This window comes from Rhinopithecus roxellana, chromosome 20, assembly GCF_007565055.1.
Source record: "Rhinopithecus roxellana isolate Shanxi Qingling chromosome 20, ASM756505v1, whole genome shotgun sequence".
Lineage (NCBI taxonomy): Eukaryota > Metazoa > Chordata > Mammalia > Primates > Cercopithecidae > Rhinopithecus > Rhinopithecus roxellana.
In genome coordinates, this window is record NC_044568.1 from 15,247,104 (window position 1) to 15,273,096 (window position 25,993).

The window sequence follows — 25,993 nt, forward strand, 5'->3', positions numbered from 1 at the left end:
GAGAATGTAGTCTGAACCGGTCAGTCCTCTTGGTGGGCGGTGTCTGGGGGAGGGGAGCGGAGGGAGGGGAGGAGACAACGCGTGTGCACGAGGGTGCACTGCCGAGAGGGTGCCGGTGCGGCGGGTGGGTTAGCGTGAGCTAGCGAAATAAAGTACATCTCGCCCGTCAAAGTCAATGCGAGAAACTTTGTATATAGTTATGCTTGGGCTTGCGTGTGGCCCCATTATGCGAAGTTCCCGAAATCCCGAGCTTCCGCGGCGTGCCCAAACCTGTGCCATCCTCTGTCCTGGTTCACCAGCGCCCCTGTCTGTCCCAGAGTTCGAGTGCGTCCGTGGCTTGTGGCGGCGGAAGGAGGAGAGGAGAGGGTCTGTTTTGTATTCTAACTGTGTGGCCGTCGTGGGCAAGGGCTCTGCCTCTGACTCAGTTGTGTGTGTTTGCCTCGCCAGCGCCTCGCTGAACAAACAGTGGTTGGGTTGGGCACTGCTCTGCCCAGTGTTTGCAGTGGAGCGTGGGCGGGTGCGAGAGTGCGTGCGAAGGGGAAGGCGACTTAGTTGAACAAAAGGGAAGGGGACCTGCTCCCTCCACCACCACTGACTTGGCGGTGCGAGCTGCGTGCGATTGGAAAGCCGGGAGAAAGAGGCGGAGAGGCGTGGGAGTGGAGCTGGGGACAGTCCCGAGACCTCCTCGGGTGTAGCTGATTTTCTGGCAGTTCTTGCCCACCACCCATACTCTAGAAAAAGGCTACCCCGGTAATTCCAGGCACCAGTGTCTTTTCCCTCGCCGTCCGGCGGCGTGTCGGTAGAAGGAAGGCTAGACGGAGACGTGCAGACGTCTGAGGCCTGTCTCTCGCCCACCTGCTGCTGCCGGCGCAGAGGGGCAGTCATCCCGGACTTCCAGCGCCCTGGGCGCGGGCCATCCATCGGCTCTCCCAGAGACTTTCATTCCGGATCTCCAGCTGGCTCTCGACCTCCCTGTCTTGGGGAAGACGCCAGAGAGAGGTGGGCAACGAACGGCCTCGGAGCCCAGCCTGCCGGAGAACAAGAAATCCGCTAAGTCCGCAATCTACTGTGGCTAGGAGAGCGCAGAGCGTTCGCCGGCGCACAGCCCGCGGCCTTCTTCCCTTTGTGCTTCGGGGCGGCGGGACCCGCTGCAGGGCCGGCCGTGCGTCGGGACTGCCACTCCGCCCCAAGTTAGCAGAAGAGGAAAGTTGGAAGAGATCGGCGCTCCTGGGATGTGATTGTCATCCTGGGGCCGGCGCTCGAGAGTCTGAGAGAAAGCGAGAGAGAGGGAGAGACCGGGGAGGGGAAAAGGGGAGGCAAAGAGGAGGGGTGAGAGGGGGGCCGCGGAGGGGAGGCGGGCGCTAGGGAGGGGCGAGAGGAACGCCAGCGAGCGGGAGAGGGAGCCGGGGAGGAAGAGGGAGAGGGCGAGGCGCGCCTGGCGGCCGGGTTGGCTGCGGCCGCCCAGAAGCTCCTGCCAGTCCTCCCACCTACTACACCCCGGGAAGGAGGAGCTTCGGACGCGCACAAGGCGTCAGAATCCTCAATTTCCAACTTAGCATCTTGGCAGGACCTTTGCAAAGCCAAAAGCAGAGCCCCCCGGTGCAAAGAGCGAGGGGAAAAAAGAGAAAGCAAGGGAGGGGAGGGGAAAAAAGCCCAGCTGGGGCGAGCGAGGCGCGCAGAGGAGCGGGCGCGGCGGTCGCAGCCGGAGGCGCGCGGGAAGCCAACGAGGAGGCGCCGCGGGCCGGAGCCCCGGAGCCGGGGCCAGAAGAGCTGCGGCCCAGGGCAGCCAGAGGCCAGGTGCCCGCCCGCTCGCCCTCGCAGGGCGCCGCCCGGCTCGTTGGCGGCCGCGGCGCGGCGCGCCCCATGCCCGTGTGTGGCCATGTCCTATCCGCAGGGCTACTTGTACCAGCCGTCCGCCTCGCTGGCGCTCTACTCGTGCCCGGCGTACAGCACCAGCGTCATTTCGGGGCCCCGCACGGATGAACTCGGCCGCTCTTCTTCGGGCTCCGCATTCTCGCCCTACGCTGGCTCGACTGCCTTCACGGCGCCCTCGCCGGGCTACAACTCGCACCTCCAGTACGGCGCAGACCCCGCGGCCGCAGCCGCCGCCGCCTTCTCCTCGTACGTGGTAAGTGAGCGGGATCCGCGGCTGGCGAGGGGCAGCAGGGGCCCGGCGGGAGGACGGGGGCGGAGGGGGACACGGGCCTAGGCGCCAACACCGACCTCCCCCGCCAAGCTTCGCGACCCCTTCAGACTTGGGCGATTGTCTCCCCCGGCTTCGTCCAGGCCTCGGACTCAAGAGTTGCTCGGAAAAGAGAGCCGCGTCTTGCTCGAATCGCTGAGCTTGCGGGAAGGGGTTCTGTGGGGAGAGGTAGCTGCAATTAAAGAGCAGCATTTGGTGTAAACGTAAGCTCCGGGCTGCCCTGCAAATTTTATATTTTTGGTTTTGCCATTTTGGAAAAGTAGTTCAAAAGAAATAGACCCGAAATTTGAGCAGAAGCGTGCTAAGTTAATGTAAATGTGTTTGGCCTAGCCTTTAATTAGTCCTCCAAAATGTTGCAAATCCGTAATCCTATCTTCGCAATCCGATTTGCGGGTATTAAATTTCAGAAAAGTCGGTCGAGTTGCGGTGCATCCGGGATTTTTCGGTCGGGTTGTAACTTCGGTCTGGGTTAGTATTTTTGGAGGGTGGGAGTGCTTGGGCATGGCTCAGCTTTTTGTTTGCATTTCTTAGCGTGTTGGAAAAAAAAAAAGAGCAAGAGCCTTTACTTCCCTTGTTTTCCCCCCTTGCGCCCAACGTGCGGCCGCTCCCGCGCGGGACCGCGGAGTCGCCTCAGTTGCCCAGGCCTCTATCTGGATGGAGGCCGGGCCGCCCTGGCCAGATCTACGCACGGGGTACGGACGTGCCCGGGCAGATGGGGGCCTATGGGAGGCACCGAGGCCAGGACAGCTTCAGGGGCCCCAGAAGGACCTGACCCAGGAATTGAGGTCCCCGCTGCCTTCTGAGGAGGGGGAGGAGTTGCTCCTAGGTCTGAACCCCGCCAGCGTTGCCCCAGAGGAAGCTGGAGTGCGGGCCTCGTCCACCCACAGACCCCGGGGAGCGCAGGGTGCTTCCGTCGTTCCGATGGCAGTGGAGACCAAGGCCCACACTCACCTCTGCGTCTCCACCGCAGGGCTCTCCCTACGACCACACACCCGGCATGGCGGGCTCCTTGGGGTACCATCCCTACGCGGCGCCCCTGGGCTCGTACCCTTACGGGGATCCAGCGTACCGGAAGAACGCCACAAGGGACGCCACGGCTACGCTCAAGGCCTGGCTCAACGAGCACCGCAAGAACCCCTACCCCACCAAGGGCGAAAAGATCATGCTGGCCATCATCACCAAGATGACCCTCACCCAGGTGTCCACCTGGTTCGCCAACGCGCGCCGGCGCCTCAAGAAAGAGAATAAAATGACGTGGACGCCGCGGAACCGCAGCGAGGACGAAGAAGAGGAGGAGAACATTGACCTGGAAAAGAACGACGAGGACGAGCCCCAGAAGCCCGAGGACAAGGGCGACCCCGAGGGCCCTGAAGCAGGTTGGTGGACACGGGAAAGGGCGTGTTGGGCGGGAGTAAAAAGGAAAAGAGAGACCTAGAGGGGGCGCGCACGGGGCCTGGAGGTTGGGGGCAGGGGTCTCTACCTTTGCGGGCTGGAACCGGGTCCCGCCGCGTGGCCACTGCGCCTCTGACAGCCTGGATTTCACCCGCAGGAGGAGCTGAGCAGAAGGCGGCTTCGGGCTGCGAACGGCTTCAGGGACCACCCACCCCTGCCGGCAAGGAGACCGAGGGCAGCCTCAGCGACTCGGATTTTAAGGAGCCGCCCTCAGAGGGCCGCCTCGACGCGTTGCAGGGCGCCCCCCGCACCGGCGGGCCCTCCCCGGCTGGGCCAGCGGCGGCGCGGCTGGCGGAGGACCCGGCCCCTCACTACCCGGCGGGCGCGCCGGCGCCGGGCCCGCATCCAGCCGCGGGAGAGCTGCCCCCGGGTCCCGGCGGGCCCTCGGTTATCCATTCGCCGCCTCCGCCGCCGCCTCCGGCGGTGCTCGCCAAGCCCAAATTGTGGTCTCTGGCAGAGATCGCCACATCCTCGGACAAGGTCAAGGACGGGGGTGGCGGGAGCGAGGGCTCTCCATGCCCACCGTGTCCCGGGCCCATAGCTGGGCAAGCCCTAGGAGGCAGCCGTGCGTCGCCGGCCCCAGCGCCGTCGCGCTCGCCCTCGGCGCAGTGTCCTTTTCCAGGCGGGACGGTGCTGTCCCGGCCTCTCTACTACACCGCGCCCTTCTATCCCGGCTACACGAACTATGGCTCCTTCGGACACCTTCATGGCCACCCAGGGCCCGGGCCAGGGCCCACAACCGGTCCGGGGTCTCATTTCAATGGATTAAACCAGACCGTGTTGAACCGAGCGGACGCTTTGGCTAAAGACCCGAAAATATTGCGGAGCCAGTCTCAGCTAGACCTGTGCAAAGACTCTCCCTATGAATTGAAGAAAGGTATGTCCGACATTTAACGCGGGCTGCGTCGGTCCCGGACTTTTCTAATTTATTAAAAACATGGCCTTGGCAGTTATTTTTCCATCACTGAGAAAGAGAGAGAAAAAAATAAACTACTCCTCCTATTCAAAAGTTTATAGTTTATGGAGATGGATGACATAAAAATGTAAACATCTCCACACACACACACAAAAGTCTTAACCAACCGAAAAGAAAAATTAAAAAAGGATTTGTATTAAATCTTATTCTGTATATTTAATGTAGCATTTTTGTATTTAAATTGATAATTCATTATCTTTGAAGTAAATTATGAAATCAAGACACCTGTACAGGCATTTAATGTTTTTTTGTAATATAAATATATACATTTGTGTTTCCCCAAAACTGTTTCATAGTTTAAAAATACAAGTTTAATTTAATTTTTTACACCTATTGATTCTGCTGGGTATGAGCTAAAGTATTATTACAGAAAGGAAACAGGTTATACTCTTAGATTTAAAAAGTGAAAGAAACTGCAGGAGCCTTTGTAAAATGCAAAATATTTAATTAAAAGAGATTTTAACATAATGAGAGCCACTCATTACTTTTTAGAAGCCTCAATAAACTGTCCATTGCCTTGGTCAAAAGGTGCAAACTGCAACTTTTTTCAAAGTGGGGATTGAAAGGTTCCACAGACCTTCAAGTGTGCCAGGGGAAAAACATAATTAGGTTGCAAGCCCCGGGGAACATGGCCCTGCCCAGAAAGCAGATCTGGATCACTGATGCGGGCTGTATGGGAGAGACTGGACCCTGGAGGAAGGAGAAGAGAGACCCAAGTGTGTGCCCAGAAGGGAGAAAAGATGGCAAAGCCAGTTAGGGACACACACCACCCGAGCGCCATCGCTTAACCTAATTACTTCCAATCAGTGTCGTGTTTTATGCAAAGCAATCAGCTGGTGAACTTTGCTAATGAGTTCGATTTTATGCCGGATTTAGCCCTTATTACTATTTCAAGGGTGCTTCGGGCTAATGCGGGCGGGAGTATTCAGGATTGCCAAGAGGAAGGCTTTCCCAAGTCACCGTCTTCTTCTCTGCCCCTTCAAATTTGGGCATTGATCTCTTTGGATTTGATTAAATTATGAACGTTCCATCCCAGACGGTGCGGGTGGCGGGCGGCGCAGGAGTGCCCACTCAGCTACGGGGCTGGGGTCGAGCGGGACGGGCGAGGGGACGGTTTCCCCCTTTCACAGGTAGGTGTCACACTTGTCCTGAATTTCAAGCCTGCACTTTGCAGAGTCGGAAATTGCAGAGTGGGCGGAGGGGGAGGAGGGAGCGCCACAGCCACTTGGGGGAAGCGAGGGGAGCCCCTGAAAGGATCCCTCCCCCTCACAACGGGTCTCTTTTTGGACAAGTGGCCTTCAAAAGTTCGAGGCCATTTGCCTAGATAACGAGGCCGTTGTGGACTCCATCAGGCTTGTCGTCGCTTTAGCACTTTTCCCAGCTTAGATGCAAGAGTCCGAGCAGCTACAAAAATATTTTTGGGGTTTTATTTTCTCGTTTTAATCCCGCATACTTCATCTCAAAATGAAAAGTCGGGATGCATCTGAATCTCTAATGAGGAAGACTCAACGCCCTGCGCCGGAGGCCGGCCAACGATGTGGGTTCGGGCTTGGCTGCAGTGCTGGCGGCTCCATTTTGCAGCCGAGATCTGGAGCCCGGACGCGTTTTACTTCGTGGGAAATTTTCAGTGGTTGGGGGAGGGAGTTGGGATGGGTGTTATAGCAAAAACATACCCCAGTGAGGGTAATTAATTTGCTCTATTAAACCCAAGCCTGAGTGTAGAGAGGGAATGTGTTTGCACATAACACCGGCTTAATTAGGCTAAATCAAAATGCACATATTTGCATTTCTACTGAAGATGACTTTAACCTTAACTCGGTGTTTTAAACCCACCCCGAAGTTTCACTGGAGTTACTTTTGCTGTTTCTTTTTTTTAACCTGCCACGGGGCTCCTTTAAGCTTATTCGAATTTAAACAAGTTTGAAAGCTGCATTGTCCAGATGTTTTAGCAAACAGCGGTGGACTTCAGGGTTTAAATTAGTGAGAAAATTCACGCAGGGAAAATGGTTTCAAAGCTGGAAGTGTGAATGATTAAATATGCATGAGACGATCGCATTTTATTTTGTCCCTTTAATTATAAATGATTTTTTTAAACAATTGAATTCCAGAGATGACTTGCCCTCCCTCCTTCCTCCCCCACCCACCCCGCGCCTCATCCCCCTCTACTCTCCCCTCCCTCCCCCACAGCCTGGTTCACAATCAGCTTTCCCCCCTGTTGAATATGCAGCCCCAGGAGTCACCTTTTCTAAAAAAGTCAGAAGAATAGGCCAGTCCCCTTCTCTTAAGGGAGAGTTTAAGGACATCAACTCGGCGGGGTTTTGGAAGCATTGGCCCTAAACCCTGCCCAACGATTTTAAAAAGAAAATTACAGGCCTCCCAGTGTTCCCGGGAATATGCAAATGGCAGGGCGCAGGCCTCCCAAATCAGACCGCGAAGGCTCGGGGCTGGGAGCCGAATGCCCGCCGAGCTGCCTGGGAACGGGAACCGCGCACCCGGGAGCGCCAGGCGTTTCTCTTCATCCAGGGGCTGCGCGGGGAGCCTCCCGGCTGAGGAGCTAAACCGCTGGGGGCTCGGCGGCTGCTTCCTGAGTCGCTGACCCCTGCCCGCATCCTCCCGGCCTGGGCCTCCGCAGGGTCTGCGGTTTTCTATGCGCACTTGGTCTTCAGTACTAGCACCCAATTACGTCTGGGTTTTTCTTCTTTACAGAGCTGGGTTTCAGCGGTCACCAGCTTTTCTGGTGTTTAGCGACTTTGAGTTTGGAGGTGGCCTACCAGGCAAATGGGGGGTTCAGGGCATTTAGGAAATGTCTTCCTCGCTTAACCCCAGAAGTGGTTTCGTGTCTGTAGATCCCAAGTTCCTCCCGGAGCCTCTCCTTTGCGTCTCGGGCCCTCCAGCAGGCGAAGCCTCCTAGACGCTCTGGGGAAAATTTCCAGCGTGTACGGGGTTCAGGGTTTGTTATCAGGCATGGATTGGGGCGCAGACGTTGCGTGAGGCAGAGCCTAAGGTCCCGAGGTGCTGCGACTGTGCTGGCGTTTGCCACCTGCGCCTAGCTAGACCGTTTCTGGGCCTCAAGAAACGCCTACCTTGGCATTTAGGGACCAGAAGCCGCTGGATGTCTAGCAACAGGGGTCACGGGATCACTGCATGGGGTCTCTGTAAGCAGTCCCCTGAGGCAGTGCAAAAACGGGAACCTGCTCTGTGCGGGGCCGAATCAGTTTATGGCATTTGGGAGTCAGGAGAGACGTCTTTCTTCTTCCCGCTCCTACACTCCGGGTACCAAGGCCTGAAATGCTGTTCCCCCAACCCGGGTGCGGGGTCTGCAGCAAGGCCTCCTGGTTTGCAAACCCGTCCAGGCCGCTTATTCCGGGTGCCATGCGCAGCCCTTGGGACCTAGAAGATTGAGGGTCAGGGAGGGTCGCGCGTAAGGTTTTGGAACCGGCCGTGCCTCCTGGTCCACCTGTCCCGCACAGTTAGCTGCCGACTCGGACAGAAGCGCGGAACAGCGCAATGCAAACCGCCCAAAGTGAAAGGAATGTAATTGCGCTCCCATGACGGAGCCAGACGCTGATGCAGTTTAGGAAGGGCGCCGCCTACCGGTCCCCGGGAACCATGCGATTCGCAGGGAGGGGGACCTAGAGGAGACCCCCGCTATCCCCGCACCCACCGTGGGGCCTTAGCTTTGAACTCTGGCCCGGAGAAACTTAAACTGCTTCTCCACCCCAACGCGCCACAGCCCTGGACCTAAGACCCAGTTAGCATTCGGGATTTGGGGAGCAGGGCCCATGACTAGAACAGTGTTAACCCTACCGGTTCCCGCCACAGCTTCGGCACATTTCAAAAAAACAGGCGTAGGCAATTGAGAAATATGCCACCGGCTGAAACAGCCTGCGGGTGGGGGCTGCAACCCTGAGCGCCCGGCAGCTCCCGCCCTGCATCAGGTGTACTCTCTTGCACTCCTGCGGGCCCTTACACGTTCAAACTGTGGACCCCGCGCAGTTTTAATTTGCGGTTTGGAAAATGGAGGTGCTACCGTGCAACCGCGCCCCAAAGACCGTTTTGGTCTTTAGAGCTTTTGGCCTGTGGGTGAACATCTGTAGAAAAAGGAAAAACAAAACAAAAGTACCCTCCCATTGCGTCGAACCCTCCTATTTCGAAAAGAACTTTCATGAGGTCAGCGTGGCAAGGCCTGCGGTGCTCACCTCGGCTTCGCCCTACCCCGCCAGAAGCCCTCATAGGTTGTGTTCACTGTTCTCCCTCAGGTGCAGGGTTGTTGGGGAAAGCCGGGCGCGCCCTCAAGGCTGGATCTTTGTTTCCCTCGTCGCCCGGCCATCGAACAGGAGGGAAATCGGGCCCGACTGGGACCTTGGCGCCCCCCTTCCCCTTAAACTGGCTAAAACTTCAGGACTGTCCCTAGACCCACCCCGCGGGTCTTCCTTTGTGTCCAGCGCAGAGCGGATCTCCTTTTCGTTTTCAAGACTACTGCGACTTGGGCCCCGGGCACTAGTCGAGCCCAGGTTGTGGCCTAACAGCAGATCGCCTCGGGGGCTTGGCTGCAGCTCTGGCCGCACCTCCAGCGCTGGGCGGCCTCGCGGGGCCAATGGGGGTCTCTGGCCTCGTGTCAGCCGCGGGCCCCAGCCCTGGGTCCCCAAGGCCGCTCGCCGGGCAGCTCTCGTTTCCGGCACCGGGAAGAGCCCAGCGCGCCCAGACACCACTTTCCCAGTGAAATCTGCTTTTATTTGCTCGGAGCAAACCCCGGGCTCTCAGCGCTCCCGCCTGATGGATGCAAATGTAAATGTGCACTTATTTAATTGGATCAGGCCCCAAGATAAAAGAGATAAACGGCTCCCCGTTTGCTAACTTATTTTCCGAGGCATGCAGCGCCGCGTGGAGGGGAAGCTAATGAAGGAGCAGCGCAGCGCTTGGCACTCGAGCTCTCCGAAGCGGTGGCACGCCTGCCGGCCGGCTCCGCGTGGGCTGCAACTCCTTGTCGACCTGCTTTGCACTGGACCTGCCCGCTAGATAGGGTCCCCGCGGGACCTTCTGTGCGCCAGGCTGGGAAAGTGAGAAGGCGTGATGTTGGCATCTCGCTTGCAAATACCTCACCCTCGCCACAACTTCCTCTTTTCTCCACCTCGGTTTGTCCCCCTTCCTTTCTTACCCAAGTCCCCACGCTTGGGTCGTACTGGCTGGGCCCATTCCATAGAAAATCCTTCCTAACTTCTTTCCCAGGCATCTTCTTAATTCCCCAGGCGTCATCTTCCACCCCAATTGGAGGTTTCAGAAAAAGACACGAGGGCCATGAAAAAGACCAGGTGCGACCCTCCAGCCTCCAGGGTCCTGCGGAGCCGCACTCGAGAAGGAAGGACCCCCTTCTCTGTTCACACAAGGCCCTTTTTTGGAGCATGAGATTTCTTTCAGAATCAGCTGGAAGACATGGATTAACCCCTTTTCTCCCAAATAATGTAGGAACACAATACACAGAGCACTTAAGTCGTTGCAAGGGGTCGCGGAACCCCGAAAACCAGACATTAGGAGAAAGGAGTGCCTGGCTCTTGCCTCCCCGGGGCGGGAGTTCGAACCTCAAGGCTGGCGCATCCTCCTTCCCAACAAGTTTGTTTTCCAATTTGGGGTCTTGGTTTTTCGTTCCCGCAGTTTCTTTCATGTTCAGAAGGGCTGCGAGGAGGTCGGGATGGGCTTGGGAGAGAGACCTGATGAGACAACCTGCCAAGAATGGGTGCACAACAGTCGGTGGTGAGGGGCGCCCTAGGCTGAGACACTGTGGGCGGGAGGGCTGGACTGGCGAGGTTGCGAAGGGCTGGGTAGGAGGGAGGCCAGGTCGGGCAGGGCGTCCCGGCCACGCCCCGTCCCCAACGCGCTGATGGATCGGCTTGTCAGGAGAGCTCTGTGCACGGAGCCCATCAGAAAGCACTTACCGCGCTAAACTGAAATTACTGTCTTTTCAGGGGCTAATTTGTGTAACTCCCATGGTGGGGCTTGGAGGGGTTTGATGAGGCATAAAATGATGATTAATGAATTTATTGGCCGCTGCTCATCAAACAAGGACTGGAGAGTTCGCGTCTGTACCGGCGGCCTGGCGGCGGCGCTCAACACAACTGGGGTTCAGCCTCCAGGGGCTCAGCGCCTGCTCAGGTTTCCCCAAGTGCCCGGTCCTGAGGGGTTTCCTTAGCTGCTTCCTGCTGGCGGTCTCCCCTACGACCCCAACCTAATTCGGGGCACAGGCTCTAGCTGCCGCCATCGCCCCCTGCGAACCAGCTGCCCAGGCCTGAGGGGAGGTCCGCTGCAGACCCATGGGGGCAATGGCTTCTCCAGGACTGAGTGTGACTGTGGCACCCGAGGCAGCCTGGAGCTGGGGGACTGGAGTTGTCTTCCAAAAATGTTACAGTTTACTGGGTTGGTACATGGGCTTTGGTGGCTCAGCCCTGCCTCTGCAACTTACTAGCTATGTGTCCTTGGACAGATCCAATACCCAATCTGAGCCTCAGTGTCCTCATCTGTGGAATGGGGCTTTACCACTCCTGGCTTTGTGAGGATTCAAGTGCATGACGTATGGCTACCCTTCAATACAGTTAATAAGTCATGCTATTTTAAGACTTCAGTTCACTGAAGATGCTAGCTAAGGCCTGGGAACAAACAGAGGGTGGGAGACAAAGGCTTGGGTTGTGACTTGAGGGAGAGAGAATCCTGCCTGAATGCCTGATCTTTCTCAGCACTTGCCTCAACCTCCCCACCTTTCCTGGCTCTGGCTTGATAGCCGGGACAGTGAGGGAGACCTGAAGGCAGTTCAACCAGGGAGTGACCTGCTCAGAGTTGAGCTTTCTGGAGCTGAGTGGAGATGCCACGTGGCTTGTTTACATGGCAGAATCTACTTTCAGGTTAGTCTGCTGGATGGTTCAGAACTTCTTCTTCTCATAACCCACCCTTTGTCTGTAGACTCCTGTCTTTTGGAATCTGTCCACAAGGACCTTTTGGCTATTTCTGCTGGTTTTAATCAAGAACCTGCAGCCCATGAATTTATCATTTCAACTTGGATTATTTTCTCTGATTGAATCACCTCCCCTGCCTATCTCATACCACCTCACGCTGTCTGTCCCAGATCTCCCAACAGTGGACTTCTCCCTTGCCTTCCCAGGACATCCCGTGTTCCTGCAACAGAAGACAGGAAAGACCTTGACATTGACCTCTCTATCCTAGTGAGGAATGCCTAGTGATAGTGGAATGCCTATCCTAGTCTCTGTGTTAATACAGCCCCACTTAAACTGTTCCCTTCCTTTCTTCTAACCACTGTCAATTAAGCACCTGTGATATACCAGATGTACTGTTCTAGTCATTGATGATGCAGCAATGAACAAAACAAAGTCCCTGCCTTCCTACACTTGAGAGAATACGACAGAAAATAAACAAATGAGTGAGGTAATGACTTATTACCATGTCCAGGTGATGAGAGTTATGAGAAAAATTTAGTAGGGTAAGGGGTTAGTGAGGGCAGTCTGGGAACCCTCCCTTAGGAAGCTTTCTTAGGTGTTTGCACAAAGACCTGGAACAAGTTAGAGAAAAGGCCATGCCGATATTCGCAGGACGAGAGTGCCAGGCAGAAGGAAAGACAAATGCAAGGATCCTACAGTGGGAGCAGGTTTGAGCAGCAGGGAGATCTTTGTGGAAGGGGAAGAAGCCTAGGTAAAGCTAGGGTCAGGTTATATGGGACCTTGTAGGTCCTGGTGGGATATTTGGGATTTATGAGAGAGGGAGAAAAGGAGAAGGTGTGGGAGGATTTTGAGGGGAGTAACAAAATCTAACTTATGGGTTTTTTTTTTTTTTTAATGGTGGGTTTTTTTGTTTGTTTTGGTTTTTTTTGACAGTCTCACTCTGTTGCCCAGGCTGGAGTACAGGGCGTGATATCGGTCACTGCAACCTCTGCCTCCCAGGTTCCAGTGATTCTCCTGCTTCAGCCTCCTGAGAAGCTGAGACTACAGGCACATGCCACCATGCCCGGCTAATTTTTTGTATTTTTAGTAGAGACGGAGTTTCACCATGTTACCCAGGATAGTCTCCTGACCTCGTGATCTGCCCGCCTCGGCCTCCCAAAGTGCTGGGATTACAGGTCTGAGCCACCAGGTCCAGCCCAACAAGATCTAATTTATGTTTTAAATGCATCCCCTGGGTGTGAGGAGCTGAAAGTCTGATAGGGCAAGAGTGCAAGTAGGAAACAGTTAGAAGGCCGATGGAGAATTCAGGGGGAGGGAATGTTGCTTTGCACCAACCTCTACTTGGTGGTACCCAGAGAGGCAGGGAGAAGTGCTCACATTTGGGCTATATTTTGAAGGCAGAGTCAGCAGGCTTTACTGATGACGGATTGTATATGGGCAAAGAGAGAAGAGCGGGGAATGCTAGATGCCTCTAAGGATTTGGGCCTGAGTCCCCAGGATAATAGGGGGTGTCATTTGCTGAGATGCCTAACATTAAGGGAGGTACAGGGATTTTTTTTTTCCTCCAGAAAGAGGGTAGGTAAAATACTCTTTGCCCTGACCCTCAAGCCATTGGGCCAAAAGGAGCTGCTTTTGTGGACACATGAGGCATCTAATGACAAAGCACTCAAATGCCCAAGGCAGACACACAAGTCCAGGGAAAACTCAACAGATCCTCTCTCCTGAAACCATAGACCTTACAGTTCTTTGACCACATCTCCTATTTCTTTTCTTTTTTTTTCCTTTAAAAAATAATCTCTCTATCCATCCCCTTTCTCTCTCTCTCTCTCTCTCTCTCTCTCTCTCTCTGTCTGTCTCTCTCTGTCTAGTAAAGATGGGGTTTCACTATGTTGCCCAGGCTGGTCTTGAACTCCTGAACTCAAGCAATCCTCCTGCCTCAGCCTCTCAAAGTGCTAGGATTATAGGTGTGAGACACCAGACCCTGGCCTCCCTGTTTATTTCTTTTTTCCTTACCAGTGGAGAAACTGAGACTGAGGAAATGAAAATGACTTCTCCAAGCTCATGCCATGGGTTTAGAGACAGGGATGGATCCAAAACCCAAGTCTCCTAACTCCTAGGCCTGCATTCTTCCCTGCCTCATCCAAGCTAAATTCTCTGGGATATCTGTATTTTAACGGAGAACTCCTGGAAACAAAATGCTTTAACAGAGAGGAATGAATTTATAATGGCAGAATCTCAGACACTGTGACAGGCTGTCAAGGGAGATATACTTAGGCTGGGCCGGGAAACATCTTAGCCCTCCTCAGACACTGCTGGAGGATGACTGCCTCCTCAGGACTCCGTGTGTGAAGTACAGATGAAGAAAAAGCTCGGGATGTGCTGTCTCTCCCAGAGACTCAACAACAAGGAGGAACTGGGGCCTTTTCGCCTACCAGGGAATGTTTTCTTTCCTAAACAATTGCTGTTTGAAAGGATTTACTCATTTCTTCTGTTTGAAGTGACGTCTGCCCACCCACAATTATCCCATGTGATGCCAGCAAAAATTAATGTTCCTTTGCCCATCATTTCACAGCAACTCCTATCAAAGACAGATTGGAGTTGGGGGCAAGGCCCCTCATCATGGGTCCTTCATGCATTTATTTTGATTTTTTTTTTCTGACATTTCAGCTTCACTGTTTTTTTTTTTTTTTTTTTTTTTCAGTTCTTTACTTGACTTGGGGATTTTGTTTTGTTTTATTTTTTTCTGTAAATGATCGATAGCTTTGTCCCCAAGGGAATCCACAGGCCCTTAGGAACAGCATCTCAACATCTTTCAAGCAGAGTGAGATATCTGTCATCCCTAGATTCCAAATCCCCTCACCATTCCAGAATGTTCCAGACACCTTCCCGACTAACATGGTTTGACATCAGACATCACATAGTTGTTTCTGAGACTGTTTTTTTAGATCCAAACCACAAGATTTTTTGTTTGTTTGTTTGTTTTGTTTGCCCTCTATTTGTATCCAGTATCTGAGTCCAAACCCTGTGTAATAGGTGTCTTTTTTCCAAATACTCATCTGTGCAAAGATATTCATTGGTCGCTGAGGGCCAATTTTCCTGGATCACATAAAAGAGAAGATTAGTGGCAACGTGGAGAAAAGGGCTCATTTGGAATAAATACCACCTCTTTGCTCTCATGAAGAGTGTGGCAGAAAAGTCATTGGCCTGGTTTATTTTGGTTGGTGGAGTTATTTTTCTTTCTGGGTTGTTTTTTTCTTTTTAATTTTCCCTTTCAATCTGGCTAAGGCCTGACAAGTTCTAGAGCATGTAGGAGGAACATCTGGGGCTCCATAGGGCTGGAGACTAAAAGGAACCAGAGCCCTGTACTCCATGCTCTTCAAACTCACTCACTCCGGGGCTGGAATGAGTGCAATTTCTATTGTGATTACTATTTAGAAAATAATTTCCTTCCAAGTTTTTCATGATTTACTTATTTAGGAACATTTATAATGCTACTGAAACTGAAACAGAAGACACTTATAAAAAAATTAATTCAATGAAATTCTTGACCCAATGGGTTTGAAAGTGACTGAGGTTTCTCAGGGCCTCTGATTGCTTCTAGAGGCTTCCCCTGACCCTGTTCTTTCTCCTTTGCAGGCTGCCCTCAAAGTTATATGGGCTGCATGAGTATCTCTTCATCCCCACCTAAAGTCATGTCATGTCTTTCCAGAGATGTGCTTACCACACTTTGGAAAATAGCAACTGCTTATTTTACAGATATGGAAACTGAAGTCCTGAGAGGTAAAGCAACTTACTCAAGATCAGTCAGCTGGTTGGGGACAGAGCCAGGGGTGTCTGCCTTCCCTTCCCCACCCTGCTCCCCCCACTTCCTCACCGGTTCCCTCTGGGAGCTCTTTCTTATCAAATCCCTTGCACTCAAATTCTCATCTCAAATGTGGTTCTATGGCGCGGGATTCAAATGGGAGCGGCCTTGCAAACCCTTGAGATTTCAATGCTTCTGTCCCACTGGTCCTGCAATACCTGAACCCTTTTTTCCCATCTGTGGGTCACTCTTTGGGGGTAAAAAGCCAAGACCAATAACCAAATATGCTCTTTGACATCATAAAAATCCCTGCCCTTCTTTTCTTCTGCAGGGACAGGAGAGGTGGCCAGAGTTTGCACCTGTGAGAAAACACAGCGGGGCAGGGCGTTGGGGTTCTCAGGTAACGTCGCAGTGAAGGGGTAGATGTCATCTTCCATCCAGAAGTTTCTGCCCCAGGAGCCCCTCATGTCCTCTTTCTCCAGTTACCCACAAATGGTTTCCCATCCCAGTCCCCTCCTTCCTAAAGCCAACCACAGTGACATGTGGTAATTGTTGAGTGTCAACAAGTGGGGGCTTTGGGCTGTAATGTCACTCAAAGTCAACTCCCCCTAGCTTGTCCCTTTTCCCTTCTTTTCTTCTCGGGTGGGGGATCAGATAGGCCCTCCCCTACCTGCCCTGGAAGGTCAGCCATGCCCCTCAGTGCTGCTACTGCCCACCTGGCTTAGCACTCAGCCCTGCCTCTCACCCTTGCTCTAAGCCACACATCGACTAGCTGAATTATATACAGGTTGGGCATCCTTAACCTGAAAATCTGAAATCCAAAATGCTCCAAATTTCAAAAATTTTTGAGTGCTAACACGATACGGGGAGTGAAATATTTCACACCTGACCTCATGAGACAGGTCACAGTCAAAATGTGGGTAAACAACACATGGTGTATTCAGTGTCCCCAAGGGGAAAATAAAATGACCTTCAGGATATATATATATATGTAAGGTGTATATTAAATATAAGCAAATTACATGTTTAGATGTGGGTCCCATCCCCAATATATCTAATGATATATTTTGCAGTATTCCAAAATCCCCCCCAAAATGCAAAATACAAAATACTGCTGGTCTCAAGCGTTTTGGATAAGGGATACTCAACCTGTATCTCCAACTAGAGGGACCACATGCAACTCAATTTCAAAATGCTGCAAACTGAAGTTATGCCCTCCCCATTCCTCCCCTTAGCCCTAGCTTCATATCAGCTTCTCCCCCTGTCCTGCACCCAGGGGTGAAGGGAATGTAGAAACCTCCTGGCACCTCTCTTTCCCTCCCTTCCATACTCTAATTGGAGCCTTTGTCCTCTGTTGCATGGACTGTCACATATCCCTGGAGCATCTACCTGCCCTTACCAGCTTTGTACCACTTACACCAAGCCTAAAGCTTGATGTGTCCTGGGTATTCAATAAATGCAGATGGAAATGAAAACAAATGAATGAATCCTAGGCCAATGTATTTGTACTTTCCTATGCAATTTCCCTATGAATTTTGAAAGCGAGCTGGTGTCAGACAGGTGTGGGTTCAAATCCTGATGGCCCTCTGTTATTTGGAGTATATTAGTGAGCTAGATTAAATGCTCACGGAATCTAGACAGAGATGCCCAGGACACGTGGGGAGTGAGAAGGTGAGCTCCAGAGTGTGCCTGCCTGTGTTCCATTCCGGTTTGTGACATGTGCCAGCTGTGGAATCCCAGGTAAGTTCTTTCACCCTCTAAGCTTCAGTGTTCTCATATGTAAGATGGAGATAACAGTATACAGTTCATAGGGCAAATGAGATAGTGCCTGCAAAGCCCACCAAAGCACATGATCAACAATCAATAAATGGAAGCTGGGCCAGGCATGGTGGCTCACGCCTGTAATCCCAGCACTTTGCAAGGTCGAGGTGGGTGGATGGCTTGAGCTCAGGAGTTTGAGACCAGCCTGAGCAACATGATAAAACCCTGTCTCTACTAAAACTACAAGAATTAGCCAGGCGTGGTGGCGCACGCCTGTAATTCCAGCCACCCAGGAGGCTGAGGCACGAGAATCGCTTGAACCAGGGAGGCGGAGGTTGCAGTGAGCCGAGACCACATCATTGTCAGCCTGGGCGACAGAGCGAGACTGTCTCAAAACAAAACACAAAAAAACAGAAAATCAACAACAAACAAAATTAATGGAAGCTGTAGCCATTATTAACTGATAAATATTGCTTCATGTTATTGAAGATGTCTTCATCTGAGAATTTCTAAAATTGTATAGTGTGTTTTCTTCAGTTCTTAACTACTTCACATCTTTTTGCTGACCAGCAATGTTTAAGGTGTCTAGAGTTAAAAAAAAAAAAAAAAAAAAAAAAAAAAAAAAAAAAAGCTTATTTTAAGAATCATGCCTTGGAACATTATTTCATTACTTAAACTTGCTGCTGACTCATCTGTCCCTTGGTAACTGAGTCTTTCTTTACCAATAACTTTAATTACATCAATCACTCATTTCAAAAACTGCTGAATAATGAGAACTCCTAGAGGTGACACCATGAACTTCTGTCACACAAGCAGGGACTTGGGGAAGGAGAACAGGTTTTTCTTTTCTTTTTTAATAGCATTCAGTACTTCAAACAGGGAAAATACATTCAGTCTTCATGATTTACTTTCTGTCTATCTATAATTAGCAATCTTCATAGCAGGGGAAAATGACAATTCATAACTTCTTGAACTGAATTGAATTTGTTTCATCTTCTGACATTTCTGAGTCATAAGGCCCAAGTCTCTGCCTCTGGGGTAAAATAAATGTTTGATAATTCTAGCACCGATTCCTTTGCTAAAAGCTGCTAATTACATAGTTCATGATTTAACATATTACCTAAATAATTATCTTGTCATTAATAACAATAGCTACCTTATTAAGCTCTTAGTATATGCCAGTTATTGCACTGAAGCTTTTATGTACATGATCTCAGCAGAATCTCATCAAACCCTACAGAATAGGTGCAATTATTATCCCCATTTTACAGATGAAGAAACTAAGGCATTGCAAGATTAACTTGCCTGAGTAGGTGTCAAAGTAAGATATGTGTGTAGGAATGTCTGTCTCTCTTTCTGTGCCTAGACACAACCACGAGAGAGCTGCTGGCTGTTCTTTGCTGCTATAGGCATTAAATGCTTCTCTGGCTATTCATGGCTCGGTTCTACTGTGAGTTGAATAAGGTACCTGCTATTTGCTGAGCTTGAAATGCTATCAGACTACAGGGAAGCAGTAATCCTCAATGTGGTGAGAGGAGTAGGTGGATGCCTAGGCTAGGCATCTCTCAAAACCCTGCCCCAGAGCACACAGTCTTCCTTCCTCCTCTCCAAGCCCTTGTCCCCTGGCTCCCAGACTGTGACATCAGCCTCCTAATAGGTCTCTCTGACTCCAGATTCTCCCTGCATCTTTTCATCTGCAACCTCTTCCCTTGTTAGCCAGGAGACAATGGAGCTATGGAAGGTTGTGGAGCAGGAGAGTGACAAAATCAAAGCTGCGCTTCAAAAAGAGTAAAGCCAGGCCAGCCGCAGTGGCTCACATCTCTAATCCAAGCACTTTGGGTGGTCGAGGTGGGCAGATCTCTTGAGGTCAGGAGTTCAAGACTAGCCTGGCTAACATGGTGAAACCCTTTGATAAAAAAAAAAACAGGCCGGGCGCAGTGGCTCAAGCCTGTAATCCCAGCACTTTGGGAGGCCGAGACGGGCGGATCACGAGGTCAGGAGATCGAGACCATCCTGGCTAATATGGTGAAACCCCGTCTCTACTAAAAAATACAAAAAACTAGCCGGGCGACGAGGCGGGCGCCTGTAGTCCCAGCTACTCGGGAGGCTGAGACAGGAGAATGGCTTGAACCCGGGAGGCGGAGCTTGCAGTGAGCTGAGAGCCGGCCACTGCAATCCAGCCTGGGCGGCAGAGCAAGACTCCGTCTCAAAAAAAAAAAAAAAAAAAAAAAAAAAAAAAAAAAAAAAAGTTAGCCGGGTGTGGTGCCGGGTGCCTGTAATCCTGGCTACTTGGGAGGCTGAGGTGGGAGAATCACTTGAACCCAGGAGGTGGAGGTTGTAGTGAGCCGAGATCATGCCACTGCACTCCAGCCTGGGCGACAGAGTGAGACCTTGTCTCAAAAAACAAAAACAAAACCAACCAAACAAACAAACAACAACAAAAAAAGGAGTAAAGTCTCAGCTCCTGTATCTGTCATTCAAAGCCCTTCTTCAGTCTGACCCTTCTCTCCTTGTAGCCTCATGTCCCAAGACTCTTAATGGGTATCTTGTGGTGAACAGTCCCTGCCCACACCCTTTTCCCAGGCTCTTCCTCTGCTTCAGTGCCCTTCATCCAGGTCATCTGTCTAAATCCACCTGCCCTTTTGAGATTCATCTCAAGCCCATCTAGAGGTCTTCCTCAATGGTTGTAGCCCATAGTGCTTCTGCCGAGCCAGAGGCAATGGAGTTCACAGGCTCTGGGGTCAGGGGAATCTGGGTTTGCATCTCACCTCTGCCACGTATCAGCTGTACGACCTTGGGTAAGGGCTCAACCTCTCAAAGCCTCAATTCCACAATAGTAAAGACATGAATCTCTCTGTCCTGGAGCTGTTAGGATGAGTGTGGGCACTTCTGGGGAATGTCTTACGAACTCACTCATTCTAGCACTGCCTACAGAGCCAGGTGTGTTCGTTGGCCACATATTGAGTGCCCAGGTAGAAGACTGGAAACAAGATGATTCCAAAATGCACACACTCCAGTGAGCTCTGAGCTGGCTACTGTGATCTTTTCATGTATGTTCCCTTGAACACATAGATCTGGCTCTGGGCTTTCCTGCTCTGTTTGTCCTGAGCCAGTACCATACTGTTTGTCTTAACTATGGCTTTGTAATATGCTTTAATATCTGGTAGGGCAGTCCTTATATCTTGTTTTTCTTCGTCAAAACTATTTGACTTGACTATTTGGGGGCATTTAGTCTTCCACATAAATTTCAAGATGAGTTTATTAAGTGTTCAAATCATTATATTTGTACCCTTTCTGCGCCTGACACAAAGTTTTAGCTTCAAGACTATGGGCGTGAGAATATCCAGGTGATTCTCTGAGGGCACAGGTTGAGAAAGTAATAAAGTGTTCTGACAGGACCTGTCTCGTGCACCCTGATGGTTCTCAGGTGAACTGGAGGGCCCAGGTGCCTTGCCTTGGGTAGGTAGAGGGGAAAAGCAAAGGCCCTTTGTTGCTCTGAGGCAGTATGACAGAGGAGTGCATGCCCTGGCCCTGGAAGGCAGCACTCCCCTGTGCCTGCTGCTCTGGGCAGGGTGCAGAGCTGGCTTCCTGAGTACTTGGGCCTTCTGGTGCACCCATACCCAATGAAGGAGGTTTCCTTATTTCAATCAGGTCTCCTTTAAATACCCTTGGCCCAGTCCTGACTCTTTCCTATCAAATGACAAGTACCAGGGATCCAGGTTATATGGTGACTAATAGCATGGGCCCCAGAGTCAGGCTGCCTGGGTTCCTGTCCCTCTATGATAGATCCCTCCTCCGCCTATCCGTGCCCCCACCACCCCCACCCTTAGCAAGTGGCAACACTGCCATCTAAAAACCCAGGAGTCAGCCAGCTCTTCTCATTTTCTCCAAATTGTCACATCCAGTAACCAAATCTGGTTGATTCAACATTCTCGACTTTTTGCTTGAATCTCTCTTGTTCTCGATTCCCATGGCCACCACTAATCCAGGCCATGGTCACCTCTCACTTCCTCAGTGACCTCCCAGCTCCAGTACTGCTCCCTGCAGCTGAAATTCCCCACTGAGGATGGCTGCAGATGTAATGATATGATTCCGCTGCCTAGAATAGTCAATGGCTCCCTATTGCCCTCATACAAGGCCCAGAGACTCCTAAGTATGATGCTGCTTCAAACTTTAAGCTCTGAACCTGTAAAACAGTTTGTCATATCTGTACTCTACCTTGCCTCTGAGGCTTTGCACACGCTGTTCCCTTTGCTTGGCATGCTCTGTCTTTCCCCCTTTCCTGCTACCTTCCTACAGTCAGCCCCTGCATAGTGAAACATCTATATTTGAAGCCTCCCCTCCCTTAGTGTCCTGCCTCTCTCTATGCTAAACACTGAAAATAATGGATAAGCATGAGTTAAAAACCCCACTTCTACCCTTTACTAGTTGCATGCTCCTGGATACTTAATTCACCTCTGAGATTCAGTTTTTCCATCTGTAAAATGAGGCACAATCATAATGTTAGGAGTCCATCCCGGGCAGACACTTTAAAAGTCAGTGTCTGCTTTCCTGGCTCGTAGGATTGTTGTGAGAATTAAAGGAGATTGCTGCAGGCAAACTTTCTAGGCCTGTGGATTGTTGCAGGCAAACTTTGTAAACAGATGCATAAGGCTCAGTCTTACCCTAAGGAAATTTCATTAAGGTCAGACTCATAGCACAATGATTAATAGCTTCTTGAGAACCATTTTTTCTTTTTGTTCCCAAGGGGACCCCAGTCTTGTTTGGGGTGGCAATGTGCCCTGCCCTAGGGGAGGAACCGATTATATCTAGGCCTGTTGTAAGAATTCCATTTCGCTTTTGCATGATGGTCCTTTTCCAGCCTTCCTTGCAGCTACATGGTCATGTGACCAATTCTGGCCAATAAGATATGAAAAAAAATCTACTAACCTTTCTGAATCTCAGCTTCTTATTTTATAAAATCAACGTGCAGTGATGTTTAATCTCCCCTTTTCTTTTTTTTTCTTTTTGAGATGCAGTCTTGCTCTGTTGCCCAGGCTGGAGTGCAATGGCATGATCTCGGCTCACTGCAACCTCCGCCTCCCAGGTTCAAGTGATTCTCCCACCTCAGCCTCCTGAGTAGCTGAGATTACTGGCATGCACCACCATGCTCAGCTAATTTTTGTATTTTTAGTAAAGACAAGGTTTCACCATGTTGCCTAGGCTCATCTCAGACTCCTGACCTCAAGCGATCCACCCACTTCGGCCCCCCAAAATGCTGGGATTATAGTCGTGAGCTACCGTGCCCAGCCTTTTTTTTTCTTCTTCTTCTTTTTAATGCAGAAAATCCTCTTTTTGTTGTTCCAAAGAAATCTTACATGGAATCCTAATATATAACCAACAAAACACAATTGCTGTAATTGAAATGGAAATTGGAGAGTGCAGGAGTCCTCTCCCAGTCTTTCTGGGAAGTCCCTGTGGATGTCTACAAAACAACACTTAGAAATCCTCTGGGTTGGAGAATATCTGTATTCTATAGTGGATATGTGTTATCTAGTTTAATTTTTGGGACACCCAGATTCCATTCCTGCATCCTGAATTTCTCCCTGAGAACAACCATTCCATTCCCCCAGGTCCATATGCTTTTAATGAAGTTAATTCAATTTGGTTCCAGGGCTGGACATATGATTTTGGCATGCCCAACATTTCATCCCACTGGACACAGTGATTGGTTCAGGAATGTGCACATGACCCAATTTAGCCCAGTGAGATTAGATCTGCGATTTTTATTAAAATTGAAGAGAGGTGGAATTTTTTTCCCCATTAAACTTGAACCCTGGGACTATGAAACCTGAAAATAAAGTCTACATGGAAGCAAACAGAGCTGAAAGATGGAAAGAGACCAGATCTCAGAGGTGTTAAGCCATTGGATTAAGATTTGCCTGAAGACAGAGAGATCTGCCACTGGACCTTTGGTTTTGTGAGCCAATATTTTCTTTTATTTAAGTGGCTGGAGTTTCACCTTCTATTATTTGCAACCTAGAGTCCCAACTAGTACAGATTCCTTCCAGATCCAGAATCCCAGCATCCTCAGGGAGGTAGATTTTGGGGCTGTTCACCAACTTTCCACTTTTTCTTCTCCTGGGCACATGGTAGGATTGCACTTCCTCACTCATTCTGAGTGGGGCATGACATATGACTATGGTGTATGACTTTCCTTGTCAACAAAATGTGAGTAGACGTGATATGTGTCACTTCCAGGTGGGCTCTTTAAAGTCAGCACGTGATTCACTCCTCTCTCTTTCCTTCCCATAATAATGTTCCAGATGTTGGAGACTCCATCATCCTGGGTGCCAGATTGAAGACAACGAGGAGCACAGATCTCTGCTGACCCTTGATGGATTTGTACTGTGAGCAAGAAATAAACTGTTATTATTTTAAGCTATTGAGATACTGGATCAGTTGCTAGAGTAATATACCTTAGCCTACCCCAAAGGATAAATGAATAATTCTTTTTCACCTCCTACTCCTTCTCTTCTTCATCTTCTCTTCCTCCTCCTCTTTTTCCTCTTCTCTTCCTCTCTCCTCCCTTTCTCCGTCTCTTTTTTCTTGCAGCCTTGTTCTGGCCAGCAGTCTTATAACTCTATTTCTTAGTTTACCTTCTGGCAACAGACCATTAAAAGGGTTCCATGATTGCTCTTCTCCAGCCTTCCCAGTGACATCCAAGTGGACACTGGCAGGAGATAATCCGTTTACCTCAACAAAGTCATGCTGGTGGCATCCCCACTAGTGCCAATCAATTACAGCTGTCAGTCATTCATTCTTCCTAATACTGGTCTCAGTAGGGGCCAACTTCCTGATTGCATTGTTGGACACACAGGGCTCTGAGTTCTGGAATAAAACTTTCTCCAGAAATTTCCATTCATTATCTTATGAAAATTAAAAAGATTCTGAAGTCTGTGGCATGGTATTCACAACATAATGCTCTGCCAAGATAAAAAAAAATGGACAGGCTAGGCACAGTGGCTCACGCCTGTAATCCCAGTTCTTTGGGAGACCAAGGTGGGAGGACTGATTGAGCTCAGGACTTCAAGACCATCCTGGGCAACAAAGGGAGACCTCGTCTCTACACAAAATTTAAAAATTAGTTGGGCATGGTGGTGCACACCTGTAGTCCCAGCTACTTGGGAGGCTTAGGTAGGAGGATCACTTGGACCCTTATAGTTGAGGCTACAGTGAGCTGTGATCTTACCATTGCACTCCAGCCTAGGCGACAGAGTGAGACTGTCTCAAACAACAACAACAACAACAAAATGGACAATTAAAAAATTGTATGAATCAGCTTTAGTTATTAATAAGTAATTTTTAGGGCTGATCAGCTAATTAAGCCAATGCACAAGATTCTGCATCTAGGGTGGAGGTTTGGAAATGACTAAGTTCTTCCGAATGAAAAAGTAGAAGTAAATCATTCCTGAAGTTTGAGTGTGATCATCATCATTAACATATGAGATACTGTACAGCTCAGGAGTCTCAGATGCATCTGCTAATAGGGACCAGACAGACCATGGCATTATTAGAGCAGGCCAGTGGGAGTAGTTGGGACCATGGGGACCTTCACAGAGATGCTTCTTCTACATTCAGCTCTGGCTGATTGTCCCCATGTAGGAATGTAGGCCCAATGTTGCTAGTTCTTCCTTTTTTTTTTTTTTCCAGGAGACTTGAAATCCATCTGGTTGTCAACTAGATTTTTTTCTAAAATACTGTGAAGTTCAAACTTTGTCGGCGACCACAAGTAGAACATTTGATAGTGTATAACACATAGTCACCCTTATTACATCTTGCCATCCTACATTGTCTCCATTCTACAGATTAGGAAACAAAGGAGTAGTGACTCCCCCAGTTGGACATAGCCAGGTTCTGAAACTTGAACCTACACCATTTGGCTCCACGTCAACTGTCAATGGCTTTCTCTTCCTCCTCTATCATAGCTGTCTCCTCGTGACTGAATATGTAATGGAGAGACTGATTGTGCACCAAAGATTCATGCTTCCATTTCCATAGCACAGGTGGTGAGTGGGAAGTGGCTATGAGCTAGTGACTGCAGTTCCTAGCCTCTCTTCTTTTTTATTTTTTATCGTTTTCTTTTCTTTTTAATTTTTTCTGCAGCCTCTCTTCTAGATCAAGTCATGTGACAGGTTCTTGCCAATGAATGGAACATGACAGGAAGTGATATGTGTTATTTCCGGGCAACAGCAATTAAGAAATGGGTGCGTCTTCTCCACCCTCTCTTTCCCCTCCCACAGCTTACTGCAGAGCAACACAGCAAACTTGGAAGCCATGTGTTGGAGATGAAAGGACCACAAGATGGAATACATCCGGGTTCCTGATGTATTTTCCTCCAAGTATGTCATTTGGAGGAAAGCCAACTCCAATGCGTAGCACTCATTTTGGACTTAATAAATAAACTTTCGTTGTCTTTAAGTCATTATGTATTTTTGGTTTTGTTATAGCAATTAGCGTTACCTTAATTGATACGAATACGAATGGACTTTAAAACATTTTTCCTTTTTCCCTTCCATTGTAACAGGAGGATTCATAATGGACAGGGTTATCCACTTGAATCCAGTAGGTCTTGGATGAGAAAATGACTCAAATTAGGTTTGATTTCTAGGGATGGGAATGTAGACACTGAGAGTCCCAGTGTCACTGCCTCTTGACCCTCTGCTCTCTTCCCAACCTGGCTTAAAGGGGGCCTCTTCATGCTTCAGCCTGGGGTGAACATATTATCATTGCTCTCTTCTGGAGGAAGGCAACAGACAAAACAAGCATTCGGCCTGTCTGGGCTGCACACCCTCAACCAAGATAGGAGTCAACAT

The 25,993-nt window shown here is 50.2% G+C and overlaps 1 protein-coding gene across 2 annotated transcripts; it reads left to right on the forward strand.

The window, feature by feature from the left end:
- The first annotated feature begins 1,560 nt into the window (after positions 1 to 1,560).
- Positions 1,561 to 25,453, forward strand: IRX5 (iroquois homeobox 5). Of its 2 annotated transcripts, XM_030924312.1 has the most exons (5): positions 1,854 to 2,128; positions 3,174 to 3,579; positions 3,753 to 4,532; positions 23,444 to 23,527; positions 25,284 to 25,453. In XM_030924312.1, the coding sequence occupies exons 1-4, from the start codon at positions 1,880 to 1,882 to the stop codon at positions 23,506 to 23,508; spliced, it is 1,500 nt and encodes a 499-aa protein (XP_030780172.1). In that variant the 5' UTR covers positions 1,854 to 1,879; the 3' UTR covers positions 23,509 to 23,527; positions 25,284 to 25,453. The 2 variants fall into 2 exon arrangements, with proteins under 2 accessions (XP_010373289.2, XP_030780172.1); XM_010374987.2 differs by lacking the exons at positions 23,444 to 23,527; positions 25,284 to 25,453 and having other exon boundaries at positions 1,561 to 2,128; positions 3,753 to 5,158.
- The last annotated feature ends 540 nt before the right edge of the window (positions 25,454 to 25,993 follow it).